Source organism: Pristis pectinata, chromosome 26, assembly GCF_009764475.1.
Source record: "Pristis pectinata isolate sPriPec2 chromosome 26, sPriPec2.1.pri, whole genome shotgun sequence".
Lineage (NCBI taxonomy): Eukaryota > Metazoa > Chordata > Chondrichthyes > Rhinopristiformes > Pristidae > Pristis > Pristis pectinata.
This window is the reverse complement of record NC_067430.1, coordinates 17,309,540-17,335,748: the sequence shown is the minus strand read 5'-3', so window position 1 is coordinate 17,335,748 and position 26,209 is coordinate 17,309,540. Positions and strand designations below refer to the sequence as shown.

The 26,209-nt window shown below is 42.4% G+C and overlaps 1 protein-coding gene across 1 annotated transcript in view; it reads right to left on the bottom strand.

Moving 5' to 3' along the window:
• miip (migration and invasion inhibitory protein) overlaps nucleotides 1-26,209 on the bottom strand; it is a 61,178-nt gene that overhangs the window by 5,498 nt on the left and 29,471 nt on the right. The window contains exons 9-11 of the mRNA XM_052038995.1: nucleotides 10,974-11,067; nucleotides 1,119-1,247; nucleotides 379-528 (exon numbers count right to left, since the gene is read on the bottom strand). Of these exons, the coding sequence (XP_051894955.1) occupies nucleotides 379-528; nucleotides 1,119-1,247; nucleotides 10,974-11,067 (373 nt within the window). The remainder of the gene's footprint in view (nucleotides 1-378; nucleotides 529-1,118; nucleotides 1,248-10,973; nucleotides 11,068-26,209) is intronic.

Sequence of the window (26,209 nt, the reverse complement as noted above, 5' to 3'; positions counted from 1 at the left end):
ATAAATATTTCCCAAATATCAGAGCTTATATCCAATAGTCCATTCAGGGTTATCTGACAGGGACATCACCGTCCACCACATGGACAAGCCCATGACATCATTGTTCGTCATATTCCTATATCAACCTAAGTTACCAAATAATTTCTAGATCTATTCTCTCCCAGGAATAAGGAACCTAATATTTTGATTTAGTCCGAGTTTGTATTGTTGATTCCTTGCGGATGGAAAGTCAGAAACTGAATTAGGCTTTTATGTCTTCCATCTGTCAATTACTTCCTGGTGGAGTATAAACAGCCCGAGGTCCTTCACCAGAATCCCCCTCCCCAGGTGGATGTGTGGTCCACACACTTGTTGAGACTTGGACCAAATTGTTCACACCTGCTTCAATCAGAAATTCTCCCACGTTGCACATGCTGTGTTCAACACATTGCAGGCAGTAGTCACGGCTCGGAGTTTTGCAGAACATTCCAGGCTTACACTCGCAGATCTGTTTTGTTGTCTGGGTACAGCTTTGAACTTGTCGCAGAGCTAAACATAGGAAGACATCAGGAAAAAGGTGACAGATTAAACACTTTACTGAAATGTTAGGCCTATCCTCCCAGATTTCATACACTAGAATTTGTTTCAAATTCTTCCTGCTCTTCATTCCTCCACCCCCTCCTCAGTCAAGTATGTTCCTGGGTCAAATTCTGGCCATTCATGTAGATGGTATTCAAATCTGGAGAGGACCATATATGGATGCTGTTCTCATCCACAACTAGGCTAGACACAGTCATACATGTATACATATAGTCCAACGGGATCCAAAACCAGTGATAAGTAGAGACCCTGGCTGATTCTCCAATCCTTAATCTGAGTCATTGAAGACCCTACTAGATCAGAGTTGAATCTCTAGACACTCTGGTCTGCATGATAAACACTGTGTCAGAGGCCAGGGACTGTGGTGAATGGGAATTAATGGTCAGTAAAGTAGAAGGATTTCAAAAATTGTGCAATGATTATCTTGAACCTAACAATTTCCCTGTAACATTGTCTACCCATCAGCTGTTATTGCCCTTCTACTGAATCCAGTTCTCTGAGTTTAAACTGTCTTGTTCTCATACATTAAAGAGACTTACGATCACTGCATGTTCCCACACAGCGTATGCACTCGTATGAACGACTCCATTCCTCTTTGTATGTGTTGTGTGGACAGTCATTACAGATAGTGTCACGTTCAGGTGTGCAAAATAATTCTCGATATTTTCCTGAAATCAAGACCACCAGATAATATGAATTTACATATGAACTGTATGCAAGACAAGTTTTTCATTGTACCTTGGTACATGTGACAATAATAAACCAATTCCAATTCCAACTTATGTGAAGAAGAGCTCAAATAAAATCAGATTTTGGAAATCTAGCCTAGTTGGATTGGAATCAAAGACTGGCAAATCATGGCAAAATGGTTCACAAATAGATCAAACAAATTTTGATGAGGAGAAAAGAATCTATACCCTCAGTCAGAGCTCCACAGATGTCTAAATACCGAGTGACCAAATAAAACAGAATAAGGTTTATGATTAATGTCAGTAGAAGATAAAACAGAATATAAAACACAATAGTGAAGTGAGAAAGAAAATTAGAGGGGCATCAAATAGATGAGCAAGTAGCAATAAAGGCAGCTCTAAAATGTTAAATAAAACTCCATTTATACCACAATTGTCCTTTATTTTAATTCTTCAAGCCAGTCCCTATCTGAACTCTGCCTTTGACCTCCAACAGTGTTCCAATCTAGGTTAAGATAAGCTCAAAGAACAGCACCTCAGTTTTCAACTAGGTGTATTACATTCTTCCTGATGCAACACTGAATTCAACAGTCCATAAGTAAAGTATTGCAGATGTCGTAAACCAGAAGTAAAAATACAAAATGCTGAAAATGCTGCATATTGCAGAGAAAGGTTGTGGGGGGTGGGTGGGGGGGTGGGGAGGGGGGATAGTAATGAGGGTGGAAGATCAATGCTGTTGAAAGGTCACAGACCTGAGATGTTAATTCTGTTTCTTTCTCCACAGACTCTGCCTGACCTATAGAATATTTCCATCATGTTCTGTTCTTATCATTAATTAGCCTTTTCAGCCTTGTGTCCTGGTAAGGCAGAGAAAGAATAGCAGGGTGAGGGAACCATGGTTGACAAGAGAGGTGGAACATCTAGTTAGGAGGAAGAAGGCAGCATACATAAGGTTTAGGCAGCAAGGATCAGATAGGTCTCTTGAGGAATATAGGGTAGCAAGGAAGGAACTTAAGAAGGGGCTGAGGAGAGCAAGAGGGGGACATGAAAAGGCCTTGGTGAGTAGGGTTAAGGAAAACCCCAAGACATTTTTCACTTATGTGAAGAGCAGAAGGATGACGGGAGTAAAGGTAGGACCGATTAGGGATAAAGGTGGGAAGATGTGCCTGGAAGCTGTGGAAGTGGGTGAGGTCCTCAATGAATACTTCTCTTCGGTATTCACCAAGGAGAGGGGCCTTAATGACGCTGAGGACAGTGTTGGTAAGGTTAATGTTCTAGAGCATGTTGATATCAAGAGAGAGGATGTGTTGGAGCTGTTAGAAAATATTAGGACAGATAAGTCCTCGGGGCCTGACGGAATATTCCCCAAGCTGCTCTGCAAGGTGAGGGAGGAGATTGCTGAGCCTTTGGCTAGGACCTTTGAGTCCTTGTTGTCCACGGGAATGGCACGGGAGAATTGGAGGGTGGTAAACGTTGTCCCCTTATTCAAAAAAAGTAGTAGGGATAGTCCAGGGATTATAGACCAGTGAGCCTTATGTCTGTGGTGGGCAAGCTGTTGGAAAGAATTCTTAGAGATAGGATCTATGGGCATTTAGAGAATCATGGTCTGATCAGGGACAGCCAGCATGGCTTTGTGAAGGGCAGATCATGTCTCACAAGCCTGATAGTGTTCTTTGAGGAGGTAACCAGGAAGATTGATGAGGGTAGTGCAGTATATGTGGTCTACATGGATTTTAGTAAGGCATTTGACAAGGTTCCACATGGTAGGCTTCTTCAGAAGGTCAGAGAGCATGGGATCCAGGGAAGCTTGGCCATGTGGATTCAGAATTGGCTTGCCTGTAGAAAGCAGAGGGTTGTGGTGGAGGGAGTGCATTCAGATTGGAGGGCTGTGACTAGTGGTATCCCACAAGGATCGATTCTGGGACCTCTGCTTTTCGTGATTTTTATTAATGATTTGGATGAGGGGGTAGAAGGGTGGGTTGGCAAGTTTGTAGACGACACAAAGGTTGGTGGTGTTGTGGATAGTGTGGAGGATTGTCGAAGATTGCAGAGGGACATTGATAGGATGCAGAGCTGGGCTGAAAAGTGGCAGATGGAGTTCAATCCAGAGAAGTGTGAGGTGGTACACTTTGGAAGGACAAACTCCAAGGCCGAGTACAAAGTTAATGGCAGAATTCTTGGTAGTGTGGAGGACCAGAGGGATCTGGGGGTCCATATCCACAGATCCCTGAAAGTTGCCTCACAGGTGGATAGGGTAGTTAAGAAAGCTTATGGGGTGTTAGCCTTCATAAGTCGAGGGATCGAGTTTAAGAGCCGCGAGGTAATGATGCAGCTCTATAAAACTCTGGTTAGGCCACAGTTAGAGTACTGTGTCCAGTTCTGGTCGCCTCATTATAGGAAGGATGTGGAAGCATTGGAAAGGGTGCAGAGGAGATTTACAAGGATGCTGCCTGGTTTAGAGAGTATGCATTATGAGGAGAGACTAAGGGAGCTAGGGCTTTACTCTTTGGAGAGAAGGAGGACGAGAGGAGATATGATAGAGGTGTACAAAATATTAACAGGAATAGATAGAGTGGACAGCCAGCGCCTCTTTCCCAGGGCACCAATGCTCAATACAAGACGGCATGGCTTTAAAGTAATGGGTGGTAAGTTCAAGGGAGATATCAGAGGAAGGTTTTTTACTCAGAGAGTGGTTGGGGCATGGAATGCGCTGTCTGGGGTGGTGGTGGAGGCAGGTATATTGGTCACATTCAAGAGATTATTAGATAAGCATATGGAGGAATTTAAAATAGGGGGATATGTGGGAGGAAGGGGTTAGATAGGCGAAGTTTAAAGGTCGGCACAACATTGTGGGCCGACGGGCCTGTATTGTGCTGTACTGTTCTATGTTCTATCTCCATTATTCAGTTTTTTTCCTCTCTCCTCTTCAGGTTTCATTCTTCTCCTATGTACACCACATTTTCCTAGTTCTGATGAAAGGTTATCAATCTGAAACAGTAACTGTTCCTCTCTTCACACATGTGGCCTGATTGTTATGGTATTTTCAGTATTTTCTATTCTTGTTTGAAAGTAGCCAAACAAGTTGAGAAGACTGATAAAAAGACATTCTTGAGGCCTGGAGTATAACAGCAAGGAAATCAGGCTGAATATTAAAAAAATTATCACGGGTTAGACTCCAGCTTGAACATTGTGTCCCTTTCTGGATAGTGTACTTTAGGATACCAAGAGTGCGGAAGAGATTTACTAAAACAATCCCAGTAATGAAGGACTTCAGTTATGTGGATAGACTGGAGAAATTGTGATCATTAGGGTAGACAAAGTTAGGAAGGAATGTGACAGAGATATTCTTGAACTTTCTTCGGTAGAGTAAATGTTTCAGTGGAAGAATGATCAGCAACTGGGGAGAGGAGAGAGAGAGAGGGAGACATGGCATGAAGGCAATCAAACCAGAGACAATACAAGGAGAAAATATTATGAAGCAACTTATTAGTTTATTATTGGTTTACTGGCATATTATTGTCACATGTATCAAGGCACAGTGAAAAACTTTGTTTTGCAGGCCATCCATACAGATCATTTCATTACAACAGTGCATTGAGGTAGTACAAGGGAAAGCAATAACAGAATGCAGAATAAAGTGTTACAGTTACAGAGGAAGTGCAGTGCAAGCAGGGGTGCAAGGCCATAACAAGGTAGATTGTGAGGTCTTGTTACAATTTGGAATGCACAGCCTGAAGAAGTGGTGGAATAGGACTCAATAATGTCTTAAGAGGAAATAGGACAAATAATTGCAGAAAAATTTGTTGATCTACAAGAGAAGAATGATGGAGTGGTTCTTACTGGGTAGCTCTTTTAAAGTGGACTGAATGGCTGCCTTCAGTGCTGCATCATTTTATCATTCTATCCTCACTACTTGTATTCCAGGAAATCATCCAGCACTCTGTACTGTTCTGAATGAATGGTACTGAATTTATAGAGGATATTGTTTCTGTTTTAATAGGTATTGGTATTCAGGCTGTCTTCTGGGAACCTCAAGATGCAGCAAGAGGTCCAGTTACTGACATTCTAGTAACACAGTACCGTGTTCACTCCAGCTTTGACTGCTGCTCCCATCACACTGGCCTCATTGCTGCAACTGTTATAGTTAGAGATTAATAATGAAAATAAGATAGTGGTGGAGTGAGCATGTGTAGGAGGCTGCATTGCACCACAATTGCTGATTAAAATCTGCCCAGTCAGAAAGAAAAATTAGATAATGTATAACAAATGGGATAAAGACAATGAGAATTTGATGCAATCCACACTCTTGTCCACTTAATAAAAACTTAAAATTTATTAACTAAAGCATAAAGCATAAAGCTGACGTCACACAAACCCCACTCCCCCAGGGTGTGCAATCATTTCCAGTTCTCAGTAATCAGCTTATAAATGAGACAACAGAGGGCTGTGGCATCTAGTGCACTTGAACGAGATACATAAATTATTATTTGGGGCTGAGAAGGGGAAACTACAGCTTTATTCAAAGCAGATCAGCAAATGAGGCTGAGGCCACAATGGAAATTAGAACAGAGTAAATTAGATTAGGTGGCAGAAAACAAAACTTTACACAATGACTGATAAATAATTTAAAATAATCTACACAGCAAGGTGATGGCAGCGAAACAACCATTCTTAGTATTGTGCAGGGAGTTTACTCTGTTTTTAAACCATGCTGTTCTTTCCCTAATGTGTCTGATAGAACAGTGTAGAAGGTGCTCTACTCTGTACCTAACCTTTGTGTGTGTGGGGGTGTGTGTGTGGGGAGGGTATGAGCTTTATTCTGTTTCTAACTCATAAATTGTGCTGTAGTTGATGGAATGCTTTTCAATCCCAGCACTAGCTGCTGTGTCCCTGGTGAACACAAAGTCTGGGCATGTAACAGGAATGACATGACCCAGATCATGAGCACTCAAGGGGCAGAGAGTCACAGCATGAAAGGAGAACATCAAAACCAGCTCCAAGTAAAAGCAACACAGCTAGTCCCTATTCTGCCCCCTCACCATAGCCCTGTGTATTCTTTTCTTTCTCATACTCATCCGGTTCGCTTTTGAATGCTACAAGTGAATCTGCCTCCATAACTAACCCTGGTAGTGCAATCTGGACCCCACCATTCATTGTGTAAAAAAACTTTGTCTTCAAATTACTTTTGGTTCTTCTTCACCTGGTTCTTAACTCTTTCACCAATGAAAATAATGCTCCTATCTGGTTTTAAATATCTCTGTTAGTTTCCTTTGTGACTTCCAATGTTCCAAGGAGAACAACCCCAGCTATTCTAGTCCATCCATGTACTTGAAGACCCTCATCCCTGGAACCATTTTAGTAAAGTTCTTCTGCATTCTTCACATTGGTGGGGTTATGGATAGTGAAGAAGGTTGTCAAAGGATTCAGCAGGATATTGACCAGTTGGAAATGCGGACAGATAAATGGCAGATATGGACACATCTGGGGATCCAAGATGGAGCGGGTCCAACGGGCCATCATGCACAAGTCCCTGGACAATGGGGGTAAAGGTGTCCCCAGTGTCGCCCTCCTCCTGATGACCACCTTCATCTGTGGCTGCATCAGGCTGTGCGTGGAACCCAAGTATGTGGGCACCAAGTGTCACTATGCACCGAGGTTCTACCTGTCCCTGCTGTTGCAAAGGATAGGCCTGGCCCCATGGCCACACAACGTCCCAGTCAGCTGGACGCTGCCGCGCTACCTGTCCTTCGTGGAAAAGTTCTTCCAGACCAATACCTTTGACCACAAGTCCATCAGGCAGTGGTCAGCACGGAACATCCTGCAGGCACTGCAGGAGAAAGACTCAATGGATACTGTGGGGTGGTTCCCTGAGCAGACTGTCCAGACCATCTGGCAAAATGTCTCATCGCCAGAACTCACCAACAAGCACCAAGACCTCGCTTGGCTGGCGGTGAGAGGGGACCTCCCAGTCAGATCCTTCCTGTATGGTTGGAACCTCACTCCCAGCGTGCGTTGCCCCCGGGAGGACTGCACTGGGGACGAGACAGTCACCCACCTCTTTGCGGGCTGTAGGTTTGCGAGGAGGGTGTGGTGAAAGGTGCAAGGGTCCTTGTCACGGTTCATCCCCAGCAGCAGCGTAACAGAGGATTCTCTGATCTACGGGCTGTTCCCGGGGACACACACAGAAGCAGACATCAACTGCTGCTGGAAGGTCATCAACTTGGTGAAAGACGCTCTTTGGTCTGCCCGAAACTTGTTGGTCTTCCAGCACTGCGAGATGTCCGTAGGGGAATGCTGCCGGCTGGCACATTCCAGGCTGCAGGAGTATGTGCTGAGGGACGCACTGAAGCTGGGCACAGCCAACGCAAGGGCTCGGTGGGGAAGGACTACAGTTTAGGGTTCTTCTGCCACTGGAGAGGGAGGGGCGGGGACAGGGAGAAAGCCCCTAAATATTGTAAATACGGGACTGGGTAGCTTCCAGGGAGCCACACGTGTGGCATCGGTGCTGTTTTCTATATAAAAAGGTAACACTAATGAATGATTTGTACAAGAATGTAAAGGTTTTCACTGTTTTGAAATTGTATATAGTTTGTCTTTTATTATGAATAAAGTTTATTTTGTTAAAAAAAAATATGGACAAGTGTGAAGTGTTGCACTTTGGGAGGTCAAATGTAAGGGGAAAATATACAGTAAATGGCAGGACCCTTAGGAGCATTGATGTACAGAGGGATCTTGGGATGCAAGTCCATAGTTCTTTGAAAGTGACAACACAAATAGGTAGGCAGGAAATGAAGCTATACGACATACTTGCCTTCATCGGTCAGGGTGTTGAGTATAAAAGTCAGGAAGTCATGTTGCAGCTGTATAAAACTTTGGTTAGGCCACACTTGGAGTATTGTGTACAATTCTGATTACCACATTACAGGAAGGATATGGAGGCTATGGTGAGGATGCAAAAGAGGTTCACCAGGATGTTGCCTGGATTAGAGAAAATTAACTATAAGGAGAAGTTGGATAAACTTGGATTGTTTTCTCTGGAGCATTGGAGGCTGAGGGTGTGAACTGATATAAGTATATAAAATTATAAGATAGATAATATAAGATCCTTATTAGTCACATGTACATCAAAACACACAGCGAAATGCTTCTTTGCAGAGCGTGTTCTGGGGGCAGCCCACATGTCCCCACGCTTCCGCTGCCAACATAGCATGCCCACAGCTTCCTAACCCGTATATCTTTGGAACGTGGGAGTAAACCAGAGAACCTGGAGGAAACCCACGCAGACACAGGGAGAACGTACAAACTCCTCACAGACAGTGTCCGGAATTGAACCCGGGTCGCTGGTGCTGTAATAGCATTACACTAACCTCTACACTACCAGAGGCATAAATAGGGTCAGAGTTTTTCTCCCCCCAAGATGGAAATGTAAACACTAGAAAACATAGCTTTATGGTGAGAGGGAGAATGCTTAAAGGAGATTACAAGGCAAGGCAATTTTTGTTTTTACACAGAGAGTAGTAGGTGTCTGGAACATGCAGCCAGGGAAAGTGGTGGAAGCAGGTACGATCGTAAAGTTTGAGGCATTTAGACAGGCACATGAACAGGCAGGGAATGGAGGGACATAGAACATGTGTAAGCAGATGGGAATGGTGTGCAGTGGCATCATGGTCAGCATTGACATTGTGAGCTGAAGGGCCTGTTCCTGTGCTGTACTGTTCTATGTTCTATGCACCTTTTCTACAGCCTTTACAAGCCAGTAATGATTAACAGACAGAAAGGGAAAGTCTAACTGAACCAAGAGTAGACATATTTCTACAGTTTTATTTAAAATTGATGAATTGTTTAAGCTTGAATGATGTTACGAGGAGAAGAAGCTAATACTCACTGCGAACAGGACACAGGCTGTTGTAGTAGGGGTGAAGCCTGTGTGTGGTTGGGCAGAAGCAAGCAAATATAGCTTTTGTCACTTAGAGTAGGTGCCTTTGAAAATCTGACTGCTTGTACTTTGACAGGATAAACTGCCAGACAAGTCTTTAATCTTAGTGTCATGCAGGATATGAGTCAGAGATCAAATACAAACTGATCAGGAAATGGTTGCGGTGCTCTTTCATTCTTTGACAATAGGACTTCGGGCACTGAATGGAGTAGAATATGCTGATGTGGAAAGGGGCTGCTGATTATTGAATTACCAGTGCCACAGTCACTGTCCTTAAATGCACCAGATCCTCCTCAAAATGTACGGCGTCAGACAATCAAAACACTTACAGTTTAGGAGGAGTCCAATTCAGCCCATCACATAGGTACAGGTTGTTTAGCTGGAGCTCTGTACTCTGAACCCTGCCCCTGCTCCATCCTGCATCTGCTTATGTTTTACTCTATGTGACTTAAACATTTCCTTTTAGTGATCTCAGTCTCGGCTTAAACACTGCTTGTGCTAAAACAATCTTTGTTCCATTTATCCTCTGTGTATAAAGGTAATCTATTGCCAAGTCCACTTTGTCACCAGAATCTTATTCGATTAGCATTTTATTACCAGTTGACCAGCCATGAAAGCAATTGTTGATTAAATGTACTCTCTCTAATAATCTTCTCATACTGTTGAAAGCCTTTATTTTTTTCCCTGAAAATCTGCTGTAGTGAAAGTAAGCAATGGTGTACCTACTTGGTAGTGTTAACAGTGTAAAAGGAGCTTTACCTTGTATTCAGCCAGTGCATGTAAAGGCTTTAGAAAGGGTGTAGAAGAGATCTACTTCAGCGATGAGGGACTTTAAACACATGGATAGAAGGAGAAGCTGGGGTCATGCGAAATCTAATCTGTGTATTATTGTCCAGCATTTATTTTCCATCCCAAAAGAATGCTTTGAACTGAATGACTTGCTAGGCCTTTTCAGCATACAGTTAAAATTCAACCACATTAGAATCACTTACAGCCAGACCAGGGAAGAATGACAAATTTCCTTTTCTGAGGAAACAATTTAGTAGATTCGTGGTCCCATTACTGAAACCAGCTATTAATTCCAAATGTATTGAATTATTTAAATAAAAATTCCCCAAACATGTCCCTGACTCAACAATCCAGAGTTTGGATATTAGCCCAGTATGGAGTATGGTAGCTTGGTAGTTAAATTACTGGATTAGCAGCCAGTGTTCCTGATCACTAATCCACATACATGAGTTCAAATCCCAGCCTGGCAACTGGGGAATTGAAATTCAGGTAATTTCAGATAAAATTATTACATTAGTCTCTGTAATTGTAATCATACAATTACTAGATTGCTGCAAAAACATAGCTGGTTTTCTAATGTCTTGCAGGGAAGGAAATCTGCTACCCTCACCTTGTCTGGCCTATTTATGACTCCAAACCCATCAATGTGATTGACTCTTAACAACTTCCATATTTTAGGGGCAAGTAGGGATGGAGAATATTGCTGACCTTGCCAGTGATATCCATATCCTGTGAATTAATTAAAAATAGTAACTTCCACCTCTATGCTAAGGTAGCACATAAATGATGGGATAGTGCAGAGGGAGTTTTGCTCTGTAACTGGTTGCTGAGATCATTCTAGTGCTTCATGCATTGCTCTGGATGAATCAATTACCTGGCACAAACCTTTCCATTCATACGGATATAGGAAAGCCAGTGTCTGTGAGACAGAAGAAGCATCTGTTTTATGGAAGGTGATCAGAGTGAGGGATGACACATACCTGGAGGACAAAAGGAGCAGCACCGCCCTGCAGCTGGGTAATAGAATTCATTCTCCTTACAGGTCTCAGCATTTCGTCGCCAAAGATTCGAGCACTGATGTGTGAGATAAGATATCTTTATTAGTCACATTTACGTCGAAACACACAGTGAAATGCATCTTTTGCATAGAGTGTTCTGGGGGCAGCTCGCAAGTGTCGCACAACTTCCTAACCTGTACGTCTTTGGAATGTGGGAGGAAATTGGAGCACCTGGAGGAAACCCATGAAGGCACAGGGAGGACAGACAAACTCCTTACAAACAGCGGCTGGAATTGAACCTGGGTCGCTGGCGCTGTAATAGCATTGATTGGCTGTTATTCAGGAATTACCCACTGACAGGGATAAAGATGTTGCCTTTCAAGCCATTACTGAAACCAGCTACTAATTCCAAATCTATTCAGTTCCCCAAACCCTCTGCTCCTCTGCAAAACCAAACCTGAATTGAACACCGTGTTCCATTCCGGTCGGATGCAACAGAACGGAGCTATTAATGCACTAGAGACAGAATAGTCCAATTCCGAAGAAAGGGAATTGCAATCATCAAGCTTGCAAGTTATGAGGCATAGAAGGAAAGAAGGCCAAGGGGCAGAAGGAAGGCTGGAGTGGGGAGGACAGGGGGCAAAGGGAGGGCAGGGGGAGAGCACAGTAGGGTCTATAATGCTGCCCCAAATGGCCTTCTTGTTCATAATTCAATGCATTGGACAGAACTTAAATTATACTTTCCATTTCATTTGTTCATTTTGAAAAGGGTCCAGTGGAAAATGTCTCATTTGGAAACTTAATAAAATGAGCTTAAGAACAGAGAGTTTGTAAAATTTATTACAGTTTCACCTTTGGCTGTTTCTCTCTACAATATGTATCTTACATATAAGCTGTATGCAAATCGCAGACTGGAAGATTTTCCATCAAGTTATAGGTCACATGGTTGATTAAAACTAAACAAAAGGCAAGTTCTCTGTATTGTCTATCAGAGTTCAGACGAAATGGGTCTAAATCAAGCTGGTTGTAATTGGGAAACCAACAGTGTAAATTGACTGCTGATAGAGGGCAGCGCAGAGCAAGGAATTCACATCCAAATCAGAGGAGACCCAGCTGGAAATAACCCACCAAGGTAAAATGAAGATGCATTGCTTCTCCTATTGCAGACTGCCCAAGTGCATGTTTCATGGCCTGCAAGAGAGGGTGAGACCTGAGCACCTGTGAGAGTCAGCAGCTTCAGGAGAACAAGTGCTGCACTGCTCAGCAGAGCCACTCATTGTTAAACAGGCAGATTTCAATGATGACAGTGGTACAGTTTGCAGTTTCAGAGTCCTGATCTCTCTGCCTGTACCGACGAGGGACACTCCGCTAAAACAAATGAGATTCAAAGTATAACTTAAGTTCTGTCCAATGCACTGAATTTCAAACTGTCTCACTCAGGCCAAATGTTGTCCAGCTAGACAGTCACAGCAACATGAGTAAAGGTGATGTGTGAAAGTAAAGGTGATGTAAAAGTAAGGACAAGGTCATGATGCAGGTTGATGTCAGAACTGATAAAATGGTAAAAGCCCAAGGGAACCTAGGAAGAATGGCAAATTGTATCTGAAGTTAGCTCAGTGGTAGCAAGCAAAGGATAATGGTTGATGTGTATTTTTGATACCAGTGGGGTTCCAAAGGACTCACCATCTGGTCCCTTGCATTTTTTATATATAGTAATGATTTAGACGGGGCATGATGAAGAGGTTTGCTGAGGTTGTAATAGTGGGGAGAGTGTAAACAAGTGTTGAGGCTGATATCTGCGTGATGTGGGGCAAGAGTGACATTGAGGATGAAGGTTAAGTTGGGAGTGGGGGGTGAAGGGTATCTGAGGGTGAAGGTGATGTTGATGGTGAGATGAACTGGGCCATGAGAATGATGCTGGGACGGTCATGGGGGCAGAGGGCTTAGGGCAATATCAGGAGTTATGGTTCATGATAAGGTGAAATTGAGGGTGAGGACAATGTTAACTGTGATGTTGATATTGGAGCAGAAGGTTGTCTGAGGGTGCGGGTGACACCTGGAGTGTGAGAATAATGCTGTGGGTAATGTTGGGTGTGTGAGTCTTGTGGGGTGGGGTGATTGGGCTGAGTGTCATCAGGCAGTAGGGAAATGTGAGTTGTCTGAGGATAATGTGACACCTGTCTCAAGAGAATTGCTTCAAGTGTGATGTTTTGAGGCTGAGTGTGTTGTCAGATGTGAGGGTGAGGTTGGGAGTTAGGGATGGGCAGTCTGGAACAAGGATGGTGTCTGTCTGAGGATGAAGGCAATGTCTGCAGTGTGGGAAGCCAGAGCAATGACTCATTTAAAGAATCCGTGGTTTCAGCCTGAGAGCTGATGGGACCAAGGACCATTCATACCATGAGAGTGTCTGCACAAGAATCAGTCCCACTCTAATTCCCCACTGATTATTCTCTCTGGTCTGTGCCTCAGGTTGAAATCCAACTCTGAAAGAAGCCTAACCATCTGCACGGTGCCCCAATTTGCAGACAAATGCACCCTACACTCTCAAGCTGTGACAACTCCAGGTTCTGTCCTCAATATTGCCCTGACACAAACCCAGAGCACTCCTCCAACCCCTCCACACACCCCCAACACCCTTGAGATAGACACCCAGGGATAGTCCTGTATTACTGAAGATTCATTACGGAAATGGTAAACTACTGCATGATGCAATTTCTATTTTAATGGCCCTGCATAACAGAGTGGGGCGTGTTATAGTTTGCACATGTTAGCGCCATGCTTGCCACAGCCTTTAACTCACACAGCAATGTTTTAGAGAGATCCTTGCTCCACGTGCATGCCTGGCTGTTACACAGCTGTGACACTTCAACACTCTCAGTGAACTCACAAGTGTTGAGAAATCAAGTTTTTTTTAAACCAAGAAGTAGAACATGGGTTCAGTTTTACAAAAGGATCACCTTATGCCCTAAAACCTTATTGCAGGACGAAGTATATAAACCAGGTTGACGTCAGTGTGCTACTTAGGGAGTGCAGCATTGTCGGTGGATGAGAATTTAATCTTTTGGATGAGAATTTAAACCAAGGTCCCATGTGCTCCTTCAGGTAGATATAGAAGATCCCTTGCATGATTGACGAAATCTCACCAGATGCCTGGAGCTACCACTTCTCTCTCAATGAACATCACTAAGACAGATTAAATTATTAATTGACTTACCTGGTTGTGGATTCTTGCTGTGTCAAAAGCAGAAGAACCTCTTCAGGTGAATTTATCATCTCAGGTACTTTTAAGTATTTTCAAATGTAATTAGGCATTATTTGAAACATTGCTAGTCTTTCACAATAATGTTGGACATAGTCATCTGCTAACCCTATCAACTCCTCCACCAAGCGATTGTGGACTCCCAGTGATGAATATGTTTAGCTGAGAAGGGAATTCAAAGCCTCTTCACTCTGCTTTGCTCATGTCCTCAACATCAACAGGGAGGTGGAGGAATGTAAGAATTTAACAAAAAGAAGCAGGAGTAGTTTCTCTGATCCTTAAGCCTGCTCCACCATCCAATGAGATCGTGGCTCATATTATATCTTGTCAACTTCACACCTTTTCTTAATATCCTTTGGTCTGTTTAGGGTCCAAAAATCTATCAATACCAGTCCTGACTATACTCAAAGATTGATAGATTCATCAGTTCTTTGAGTATATAATTACAAGAATTCATAATCATCGAAGTAAAGAAAATTCTTCTTATCTACATCTTCACCTTATCTTGAGCCTGTGTCCCTTAGTTCTAGACTCTCCAGCCAAAAAAATAAGCCTTTCAATCACTACCCTGACACTCCTTCATTTTGTACCTTTCAATGAAACTACCACTCATATTCCTAAACTCAAACATGTATTGACTAATCCTATTCAGGCTCTGTCCATTGGACAACCTCCTCAACCATGGAATCAATCAAATAAATCTGTGCTGCACTGACTCCAAGGCATTTGTTTTTTTGTGACCAAAACCATACGCAGTAACTCAAGCGTGGTCTCATCAAAGCCCCATTCAACTTCCAAAAGATTTCCTTATATTTGTACTCCTGCAATGAAGGTCCTCATTCAATTTGTCTTCCCAGCTGGCTGCATGTAAATATACTGATGGTGTGAATCTGGGTGTGCTGGATCAAACCAGTTCACCATCATCCCTCAGTAAGCCAACTTTTACCAGTTCAGGCAATAAACCAATTAAGGCTGGAAATGTGGAGACTTGTCAACCTTAAAAGGATACAGTGCCTTCAGACTTTCTCCTCCTGTTCCCTAGCCAGACATTCTTATACCTTCAGACTGTTGAATATTGAGAAATAAAAATAGAAAATGTTGGAAACACTCAGCAGGTCAGGCAGTATCTGTAAAAAGAGAAACAGACTTAACATTTCAGGTCAACTACCCTTCATCAGCTGCCTGACCCACTGAGTGTTTCCAGCATTTTCTGTTTTAGTTTCAGGTTTCCAGCATCTGTAGTTTTTTTTATTTTCAACTGTTAAGTATCAAGAGCAGGTTTAAAGATTACGCACTGTCCATTCATTTTGCGAATTTGAGATGAATATGAATGAAACCTTTGACCTGTGGTTAAATATACATCAAGTACAATCTCACAATTTTCATTATCCTATCAGATCAAGAATCTAGAGGGGACATATCAGCAGACCATGGATGGAAAAATACAGTACAGGCAAACTGAATCACAGCTGATTACAGTGAAGACCCATTCAAAGAACAATAAATTTCTTCAGAATCTCACTTAAGCATCACTCCTACTGTTTCCTCTCTTCCCCTGAAGTGCATTAAATCTTATGAAGACATTTATCATGTTGACTAACCCTTAGGACATTGTTTATCTTCTGCTCCAGTTAATCATGGTGTCATTGAAAGGCACCTAGAGGGGTTGCTGAATCTGCTCCAATAACCGTACATTTCTTGTTGGATAATCACCAGGGCAACTAACAGCAAACAGTTCCAGAAGTTCCCCACCAGCCCTTTATTGATTGGGTTACTGAAAGGGTAAGGGGAGTTGCATTTATGCAATTTATGGCCTGGTAAACCATCCTTTCAAACGGTGAAAAGCAAGAGTCTACAAAAAAGTTTACAATTTGGAAATTACCACTGCTGTTCAGGTTTGATTAATATTGGGTCACATTGTTATGTGGAGCAATTCAAACTCTGCCAGTTAACCATTAATATTCCAATCCTCAGCAGTCGGTGTAATTTGTGGAAGGTGTGGCTTACACTGCCTTGACCCAGAGATGAGCAGTTACTTCATGGTCCACGGTGCAGGGAGATCTATGCAGATTCCCAACCACAATAAAAGAGACCCATGATTTGTTTGATGATGCAGATGATGCCTTGTCAAAGGGGTTGTTGGACAGGTGCATTGTCCTGAAACAGTGAATATGGTGCATACAGTAAGACTATGGCACGGCTGAAGACTGGGAGATGCCAGTATAGCATTAATGGCAATTGCATTCATCAGCTCTGTGGGACATTTCTGCTGACCTGCACACTTATAGACAGTAGTATGATGCAAACTTGATTACAGACTGAAAAGTTCCAATATAACACTGGAGCAGCAAGGTTTAAATACAAGCAGCAACTTAAAACTAAAATTGAATTTGGGGGTTGTGGGTTGGGGAGGGGAAATTGATGGTGAAAGTAGAAGACAATGGTCTTCCCAATATTTAATATAAGAAAACTTCCGCTCATCTGGGAATAGATGGCGGACAAACAATGTGACAAATCAGAGGATGTGGAAGTGTTTAGAAAGCCATGCACATGGAGTCCGGAGTGTTTTCAGGTGATGATGCCAACAGGTAATTTATTTATTACAACATTCTGAACACTTGACAACCCATGTCCTCTAAAATATAAACACAGAAAATGCTGGAAAAACTCAGCAAGTCAGGCAGCATCCATGGGAAGATGAATAGTTAACAATTCCATAAATGTTGCCTGACCAACTGAATTTTTCCAGCATTTTCTGTTTTTATTTCAGATTTCCAATCTCAGCAGATTTTTTCCCCTTATAAAACAAGTCCCTTCCTTCAGAGGCTGCAGCTCTGGATGGTTAGTCTCCCGTGTGCACTGTCCATTGCCCTTTCCCCTAATAAATATCTGTTGCTCAGAAAGTGAATGATTCAGATTCAGAGAAGTCAATCTTGATGATTCGTATGGCTGCATTCGATATGTCTGATCTTACATGTACTAACCACATGAATCACGCTGATCTACCGATTTCAGCCATTCCAGGAAAAATGAAGCAGCAGCATAAAGTTTGTGTTCATCTTTTAAGTCCACAAAAGTCAAACCAAATGTAAGAAATTAAAGAAAATCTTTCAACAGTTCTCGCCCCGATCTGGGTGGCATAAACCCACTCCCTCCAATTTTCTTCAAGATACATACCCACCTTGTCTCTATCTTAGCGGAGACACAAGAGATTCTGCAGATGCTGGTATCTGAAGCAACACACACTAAAAGTGCTGAAGGAAATCAACAGGTCAGGCAGCGTCTTTGGAGAGAAATAAACAGTCGACGTTTCGGGTCGAGACCCTTCCTGCTGAGTTTCTCTGGCACTTATTGCTGTCTCTATCTTACCTCCCAGTTATCTTCCCCTCCAGGCAATTACTAATTTTCTTATATAAAGTTTTACAGAATGAAGTTTTATACCAATGTTTTAAATATTCAGCTGTTCTTTCCGCATGGAAAGGTAAGATTTCTAGTTTTGCTTCCTTTAACATTTCATGCATATTTCTGACAAATGTGTTTCGATTGTTCTCAATAACAAATTCTTCTGCCCTGCCTCAGTCCAAGACCACCCCCCCCCACCGCAAGAAATAATCCTTTCCCATTCACTCCAGCAAAGCTCTTTTGTTTTTAAAAAAACCTCTAGCCTCCAGTTCCTGTGTAATCATCCCAGAATTTCAAGTTTCTAGCCATCGATGACGCCTACGTTTGATTGAGACAGTATGTTAGATTTGCAATACCACCCGCCATGGCTGGGATGAGCAAACTCAGCCGAGACCGGAGATCAGACCAGGTGTATTTCTGGTGTTTGTGCTTCGTTATGAGGGTCTTAGACAGGAGCAGTTTCAGGGACAGTGTAGAGTGAGGCAGCGGAGAGGCTGCCATTGACGATGTGTTTGGGCTGTAGCCTGACCCGACGAGACCCTCTGCGATCCCCTGGCGAGTATCAGAAACGATATAAATCCTCGGGCTCGGGTCCGTGTTTAATTTTATACTGTGGGAGACCTCTGTTCAATAAGTGTTGCTTGCCCTGCTGATTATTTCCAGCGTATTCTTTTATTGACTGGCTATTTAACCAAGGGGGCATCACAGCCAACCCCGCACTTCCCGCTGGGAAGGGTAGAGGGGCAGAGGGTATTCTGTTTAGTATGCCCCATTTCTGCTTGGGAAGATTGATCCCAGTTGCTGGAGCGGAGAGCCGGAACTATCAGATATTTTCATCTTGAAAGGATGATGCTCAGGGCGGTGGGATCCGTCTAAACACCCGACAATTCAAACGGGAATTTAAATGCCTTTCAGTCCGGTTTTACAGAGAACGATTGAGCTAAAGTACATTCACGATGCACAGGCTGTGCCCACAGGAAGATTCACAGCTGTTGACCTACCTCTCCACACGCCGCCGTGGCCACCAACAAGACCCATAAGACTGTGGCTGAGCTCCGCTGGCGCATCCTCACTGTCCAGATGTTGCTGGCGACGGAACGGAGAGCAATGCACTCAACTCAGGTTGACTTCGAATTTTGCCGGTAAACTTTGGCCACGTGTTTTATCCGGAATCGGTGGGAGGAGCCACTGTAATTAGTCAGCAGGTCAGACAGCGTTTGTTGAGTAGAGGTCTCGGATGTATATTTTTTAGCATTAAAACCCGAGCCCAAGAAGTTTTTCTCCCCTCTGATACCCCAATCCCATACATATATCGGGTGCTGTCAGGTTTGGAGCAGTCGCCAGGCTCCAGCTTAAACACCCCGTCACTGGCAGCCTCACTCCACATCGTCTCCGAAACTGCTCTAGTCCAAGACTCTCAGAATGAAGCACAAAGACACCTGATCTGATCTCTGGTCTCGGCTGTGTCAGCTCATCTCAGCCACAGAGAGAGAGAGTTAGTGTTGTTAATCTTAGACTTAGTGGGCCACGGTGAGGGAGAAATCGGCCAGTTTTTACTTCTGCTAGAAGGTTGCAGATGTGTGGATGCAGGTTTGGGCGCTACTGGACTGAGGTGCAAAGCACCTTCACCACCACCACCACCATCCCTGCCATGGTCAAATAGACAAATACAAAGTAACGAACTGGATGGGTTACCACCAAGCTAACGTGAGGAAAAGTCATAAGCCTGACACAAGGTCATAATCCTGATGAAAAACCAGACTGTTAAAAAGCAACAGGTAACGTTTAAAGAAATAATGGATACTTCTCAATATACATATTTGAGGGATGACACTGGGCATGGTTAGTAAGTTTGCGGATGATACTAAAATAGGTGGTGTTGTAGATAGTGGAGAAGGTTATAAAAATTACAGGGGGATTTTGATCAGTTGGGTATGTGGGCTGAGGATTGGCAAATGGCTTTCAATCCAGATAAATGTGAGGTATTGCATTTTGGGAGATCAAACCAGGGTAGGACTTATGCAGATAATGGTAGGGCTCTGGAGAGTGTTGTAGAACAGAGGGACCCAGGAGTGCAAATGCATAGTTCACTGAAATTGGCATCATCATGTTTCCATGCTGTATGACTCCATGAGTAGAAAAGTTAGACAGCCATGGCTAACTCCAGAAATTGAGGTTAATATTACATTTACACTGATGTCACAAGGGGTGTAATGCCTAAGATGTGGGGTGTTTTAAAATCATCAAAGGATCGATAGAGGGAGAAAATAAAACAAGAGAGGAAACAAGCAAGAAATATAACAACAAATTGTAAAAGGTTTTACATAAATGTACAAAGGAAAATAGCTAGAGGAAGCCCTGGGTCCCTTGGAGGCAGAGACAGGAGAAAATATGTCAAACAAATATTTTGTCTGGCATCATAGTCAAGGACATAAAGAACATTTGAGAAAAAACACTTAGAACCAAGAATCCAATAAACATGAGATATTTAAGATTAGTGATGATAAAATACTGGGAAAATTAACGGGACTAAAACCTGACAAATCCTCCGGACTTGCTAACCTCCAGGCTAGCGTTTTAAAAGTGATGACCGCAGAGATAGTAGATGCATTGAATTTAATCTTTCAGATTTCCCTAAATTGTAGAACTGGTAAAACTGAATAGGGTGGCAATATTGATTGAAGAACCAATCACAGAAGTAAGAAAGGATATGTTTAGATCATCAAATTAGGTTATATACAGTAGGCTGAGGTAAAGAACAAACAAAAATGCACTAACACTACAGTCCTGCAAATAGTCTGGGAGATAGAAGAGCAAATTTGTAGGCAAATTTCTGATGTGTAAAAACACTAATAGTTGGGCAGTTTTAGGACAGGTGGGAGGAGAGTGGGAAAGCCCTTTTGTGATAATGAAAATAATTAAGTAATTTTTAGTACAGATATGTAAAAGGACAAAGATAAAATAGGAATAAAGTTTCGAATGTAGGGTAAACTCAACTGTGCTAGATTGAGAAGTGATTTAGCAAATGTGTACTGGAAATAGCTACTTGAAAGCAAATCAGTTTGAAAGCAATCAGGGACACACAATTAGGAAATTCGGTGGGTTCAAGGTAAATATATTCCTACAAAGAAAAAGGCTGGGACAAATCTAGACCACCAGATGATAAAATGCATAGAGGGTAAGATGAGGCCAATAAATTGAATTTTATATCAGCTACTAATAACTTAACACAGCAAAATCTCTGGCAGAGTATAGAATGTATAAGAACAACATGAAAAGGGAAACTAGGAAAGCAATGAGAGGGTATGAAAACGTTAATATCAAAGAAAATCCAAGATGCTTTTATGTACATAAAGAGCAACAGGATAATTAGGGGAAGAAGAGAACCTATTTAAGATCAAAAAGATAACCCATGTGTGAAGTGGATGAAAGTGGATAAGGTTTATTTCATTTGTTATTTATCTATACGAAGGGGTAATTTACTGTAGCCAATTAACCAGCAGATTTTTGAGATGCAGGGAAAAATAGGAGCACCCAGCAGAAACCCACGTGGTAATAGGGATAACCACATAGATAGGGTCTGAGATCAAACTCAAACCTAGGTCACTGGAACTGTGAGACAGTACACTAACTGCTGCGCCACAGCCTACCTGCAATTGATCCAAAGTAATTGATAGAAATATTAGAGGAATGATGAGGAAACTTTCTTTGACCCAGACAGGAGTGTGAAACTCACCTTATGACAGGGTGTAAAGGTGGAAACCATCATTACATTTGAAAAATGCTTGGATGTGTACTTCAAGAATTGTGACTTGCAGGTCTAGGGATATAATGCAGGAAGGTGGAATTTGGTGAGTTGTTCTTTATCAACTAGCAAAGGTGCAATGGCCAAATGGCCTCATCTGTTTCATAAATGTTCTATGATTCTATAAATTAGAAGAGTCTAGGTTAGCTGATGATACAAATCTAGGTGGGAAAGTAAGCTGCAAGGAGATGGAAAGAGACTGCAAAAGGGACAAATGATCGGATAAGAACGTGCCAAATATAACGTATTGAGGGGAATGAGAAATTATCCACTTTGGGGAAAGGATGGAAAAGCAGAATATTTTTTAAAAGCTGCCTTTACTAAATGCTGACATTCAGAGGGATTTGTGTGTCCTTGTATGCAAATCACTGAACATTAACATACAAGTACAGACATTAGTTAGGAAAGCAAATAATATGTTAAATCTTGGAGACACAAGAAACTGCAGATGCTGGAACCTGGAGAAAAAACAAACTACTGGAGGAAGTATGTTAATTTTTATGCAATAAGAAGGGCTTTGGCAGGACTCCACATGGAAAATGGAACCTAGATGGGCTCCTTAGCTGAAAAAGGCAATACCTGTCTACTATGAAGATTCATTGCATCAATTCCTGGGAGAAAAGAGCTTATGAAGGGAGGTTGAGTGAAATAAGCCCATATTCTCTGTGATCTCTGAAACATATAAATTCTTAGGCAGAGTGGATGCTGAGAGGTTGTTTCCTCTTGCTGGTGAATCTAGAACCAGGGACATAGAGTTAGGATAAAAGGCCAGGCATTCAGGACTGGGATGAGGAGAATGCTCAGAGGTAGTGAAATTTTGGATTGCTACAGCCCAGAGGATCAACAAATATTTAAGGCTCAGGATGTTACAATTTTTAGCTCTGAGGGAATAAAGAGGTATAGAGATGGGATGAAAAAGTAAAATCAATGTGAAAGATTGGCTGTGATCTTATTTTTTATATTTTGATTATGACGCAAGATCCTGGTGAAACATCAGAGCCTTAATCAAAGCAAGTATGCATGACTCCACTTCAATCAAAATGAACTAAACTCACTTTGACAGTCAGCTTGTACTTCAAACAGAAAGCCTCAAATATAAGAAATGAGCCAGAGTTTCAAACCTCAGTTTTTTTTTCTGTTAAATGTATTGCTGCAGAACTTTTAATCATCTTAAGTTTGCCCCTCAGCCTTTTAATTTCTGTTACTTTATTGAGATGACAAAGCAAACTTTCAGATTTGCGCAATTTGTCCAATTACTGAGTTTCAGTTTGCACTTCCCAGCAACACAGATGCTGAGAAATATCAATTTTTTTTACCATACTGAGGTTGAGCAGCTGAGACCTCCTCACCCTGACCCCTTGCTCATTTCAAAGGTTTAAATGCATGTCAGTGAGGGCTGTACTTACATACAGGGCACTAAACAGCTTTTTAAAAATTAACAGCAGCAGCCAAGATGTCTCATACAGCAATGTGATAAATTGACAGATACTTAAAGTAATATTGGTTGAGAGCTGAGCTTCCAGTCCAATATCTGCTCCATCCCTAGGACCAGCTGCTTCCACTGCCATAGTCTCTCAAGTCATCTTTTGCTGAAACCTCATTCATGTCTTTGTTAGCTTTGAACATGATAATTCAAGTCTCCTGGCTAGTTATCTTCCTTCCATTAGTTCACCCAAAAAATCTGCTACAGGTATTCCGATTGCTACCAACTCATGTTCACCTGTCAATCTGTGTTTGCTAACTTGCAGTGCTAGTCTGGTTACGCTCTGGTAATAAAATTTTCATCCTTGAATTCAAATCTCTCCATTGACTTGTCCCACACCTCCTCAATGAATAGTTTATCTGTACCACAATTTTCATTGTTCCACCTTGAGGTATCAGCGGCTCTAAGCTCAAATATTCTCTCCCTTAACCTCTTGCATCTCTCTCCTTTAAGGCAGGCTCTTAAGACCTATCTCCTTGAGCAAGCTTTTCGTTATGTCCAAACATTTCCTTGTGTAGTTTATATAAGACTTTACTAATTACAAACTCCTGTAAGGTACCGTGAGGCTTTTTACCATGATAGATGCAGTACAAAAATATGAACTGCATGGCCGCTGTGGCAGGGCTTGCAATGCCATTACTTCCTATAAGGCAAAACATAACAGCATAAATGGCCATGATGCTTCACTCCCCGATGAGCTCAACGCCTTTTATGCACACCTTGAAAGGGAGAATGACACTACGCCTGTGTGAATCCCCATAGCATCTGGCGACCCTATGATCTCTGTCCTGGAGGATGACTTAGGAACGTCTTTCAAGAGGGTGAACCCTCACAAGGCACCAGGCCCCAACAGTGTACCTGGCAGGCTACTGAAAACCTGTGCCAACCAACTGGTTGGAGCGTTCAAGGACATCTTCAACCTCTTACTGCTGCAGTCGGAGGTTCCTCCCCATTTCAAAAGGGCATCAATCATACTGGTGTCCAAGAAGAGTACGATAAGCTGCCTCAATGACTATCACCCGGTAGCACTCACATCTACTATGATGAAGTAAGTGCTTTGAGAGGTTGGTCATGGCTAGAATTAACTCCTGCCTGAGCAAGGACCAGGACCTACCGTAATTTGCCTACCACCACAACAGATCTACATTGGACGCAATCTCACTGGCTCTCCACTCGGCTTTGGAGCACCCAGACAACAGCAAAACATGCGTCAGGCTGCTGTTTATCATTTACAGCTCGGCGTTCAATACCATCGTCCCCTCAGTACTAATCAATAAGCTTCAAAACCTGAGCCTCTGTACCTCCCTCTGCAACTGGATCCTCAAATTCCTTACTGGGAGACCACAGTCAGTGCGGATTGGTATTAACATCTCCTCCTCACTGACAATCAACACAGACGCATCTCAAGGATGCGTGCTTAGACTTCTGCTCTATTCTCCCTACACTCATGACTGTGTGGCTAGGCACAGCTCAAACACTATCTATAAATTCGCTGATGACAGCACTGTTGTTGGCAGAATCTCAGATGGTGCTGAGGAGGTGTACAGGAGTGAGATAGATCGGCTGGTTGAGTGGTGTTGCAACAACAACCTCACACTCAAGGTTAGCAAGCAAACCCACATCTGGCATGTGGGAATCTTTTAAAGGCCAGTGGTTAAGAGTTCAGGACCAGGATGTTCCTGTAAAGATGAAAGAAAAGGATAGCAAGGTTTGGGAACCTTGGATGACTTGAGATATTGTAAGTTTAGTCAAGAAACACAAGGAAGCATATGTAAGGTTTAGGAAGTTGAAATCAGACAAGGCTCTTGAGGAATATAAAGATTCAGGAACAAACTTAAGCAAGGAATTAGGAAGGCTAATAGGGGCCATAAAATTCCTTGGCAAGTAGGATTAAGGAAAATCTCAAGTCATTTTATACATACAGTATATTAGGAGCAAGAGTGTAGCTAGAGAAAGGGTAGGTCCACTCCAGGACAAAGGAGGGAATTCATGCGAGGAGCCAGAGCAAGTAGGCAGGGTCCTAAATGAGTACTTTAAATCAGTATTCACCAAAGAGAAAGATATGAATGATGGTGGGATTCGAGAGAGGTACGTCGATATTTGAGGGCATGTTGATATCAAGGAGGTGGTGTTGAGTGCCTTTAAAAACATGAAGGTGGACAAGTTCCCAGGGCCTGAAGGAATCTATCCCAGAATGCTGAGGGCAGCAAGTGAAGAGATGGCTGACAGATATCTTTGTATCCTTTTTAGCCACAGACAAGGTCCCTGAAGACTGGAGAACAGCCAATATTGTTTCTGTGTTTAAGAAGGGTAACAGGGATAATCCAGGAATTATAGGCCGGTGAGCCTTATATCAGTTGTAGAGAAATTATCAGAGAAGATTCTTAGGGAGAGGATTTACTTGCATTTGTAAAAACATGGATTTACTAGGAATAATCAGCATGGCTTTGTACTCTCGTCTCACAAATTTAATTGAGTTTTTTTGAGGAGGTGATTAAGATGATTGATAAGGGTAGGGCAGTGGATGTTGTCTACAAGGACTTTAGTAAAGCATTTGTCGAGGTTCCTCATGGTAGACTAGTTCAATAAATTAAGTCAAATGGAATTACAGAGAGTTGGTAAATTCAATAGAAAAGTGGCTTGATCATAGAAGATAGAGGGTAATGGTGGAGGGGTACTTTTCAGACTGGAGGTCTATGACCAGTGGTGTTCTGCAAGGATTAGTGTTGGGACCTCTTGTTGTTTATTTTATAAATGATTTGGATGAAAATGTAGATCTGATTAGTAAGTTTGCAGATGACATGAAAGTGAATGGAGTTTAACAAAGGATATAGAACAGTTAGAAATTTTGGCTGAGTAATGGCAGATGGAATTTAAGTGTGACGTGATGTATTTTTGGAGGACAAATCCCAGAGAAAAGTATACAGTAAATGGCAGGACCCTTCAGAGCAATGATGTACAGAGGGATCTTGGGGTGCAAGTCCATAGCTCCCTGAAAGTGGCAACACGTGGATATGGTGTTAAAAAAGGCATACTGTATGGCATGCTTGGTTGGGGCATTGAGTATAAAAGTTGGCAAGTCATACTGTAGCTGTAAAAAAAAACTTTGGTTAGGCCACATTTGGAGTATTGTGTGCAGTTCTGGTTGCCACACTATAGGAAGGATGTGGAAGCTTTGGAAAGGTGCAGAAGAGGTTCACCAGGATGTTGCCTGGATTGGAGTGTATTAGCTATAAGGAGAGGTTGGACAAACTTGGACTGTTTTTTCT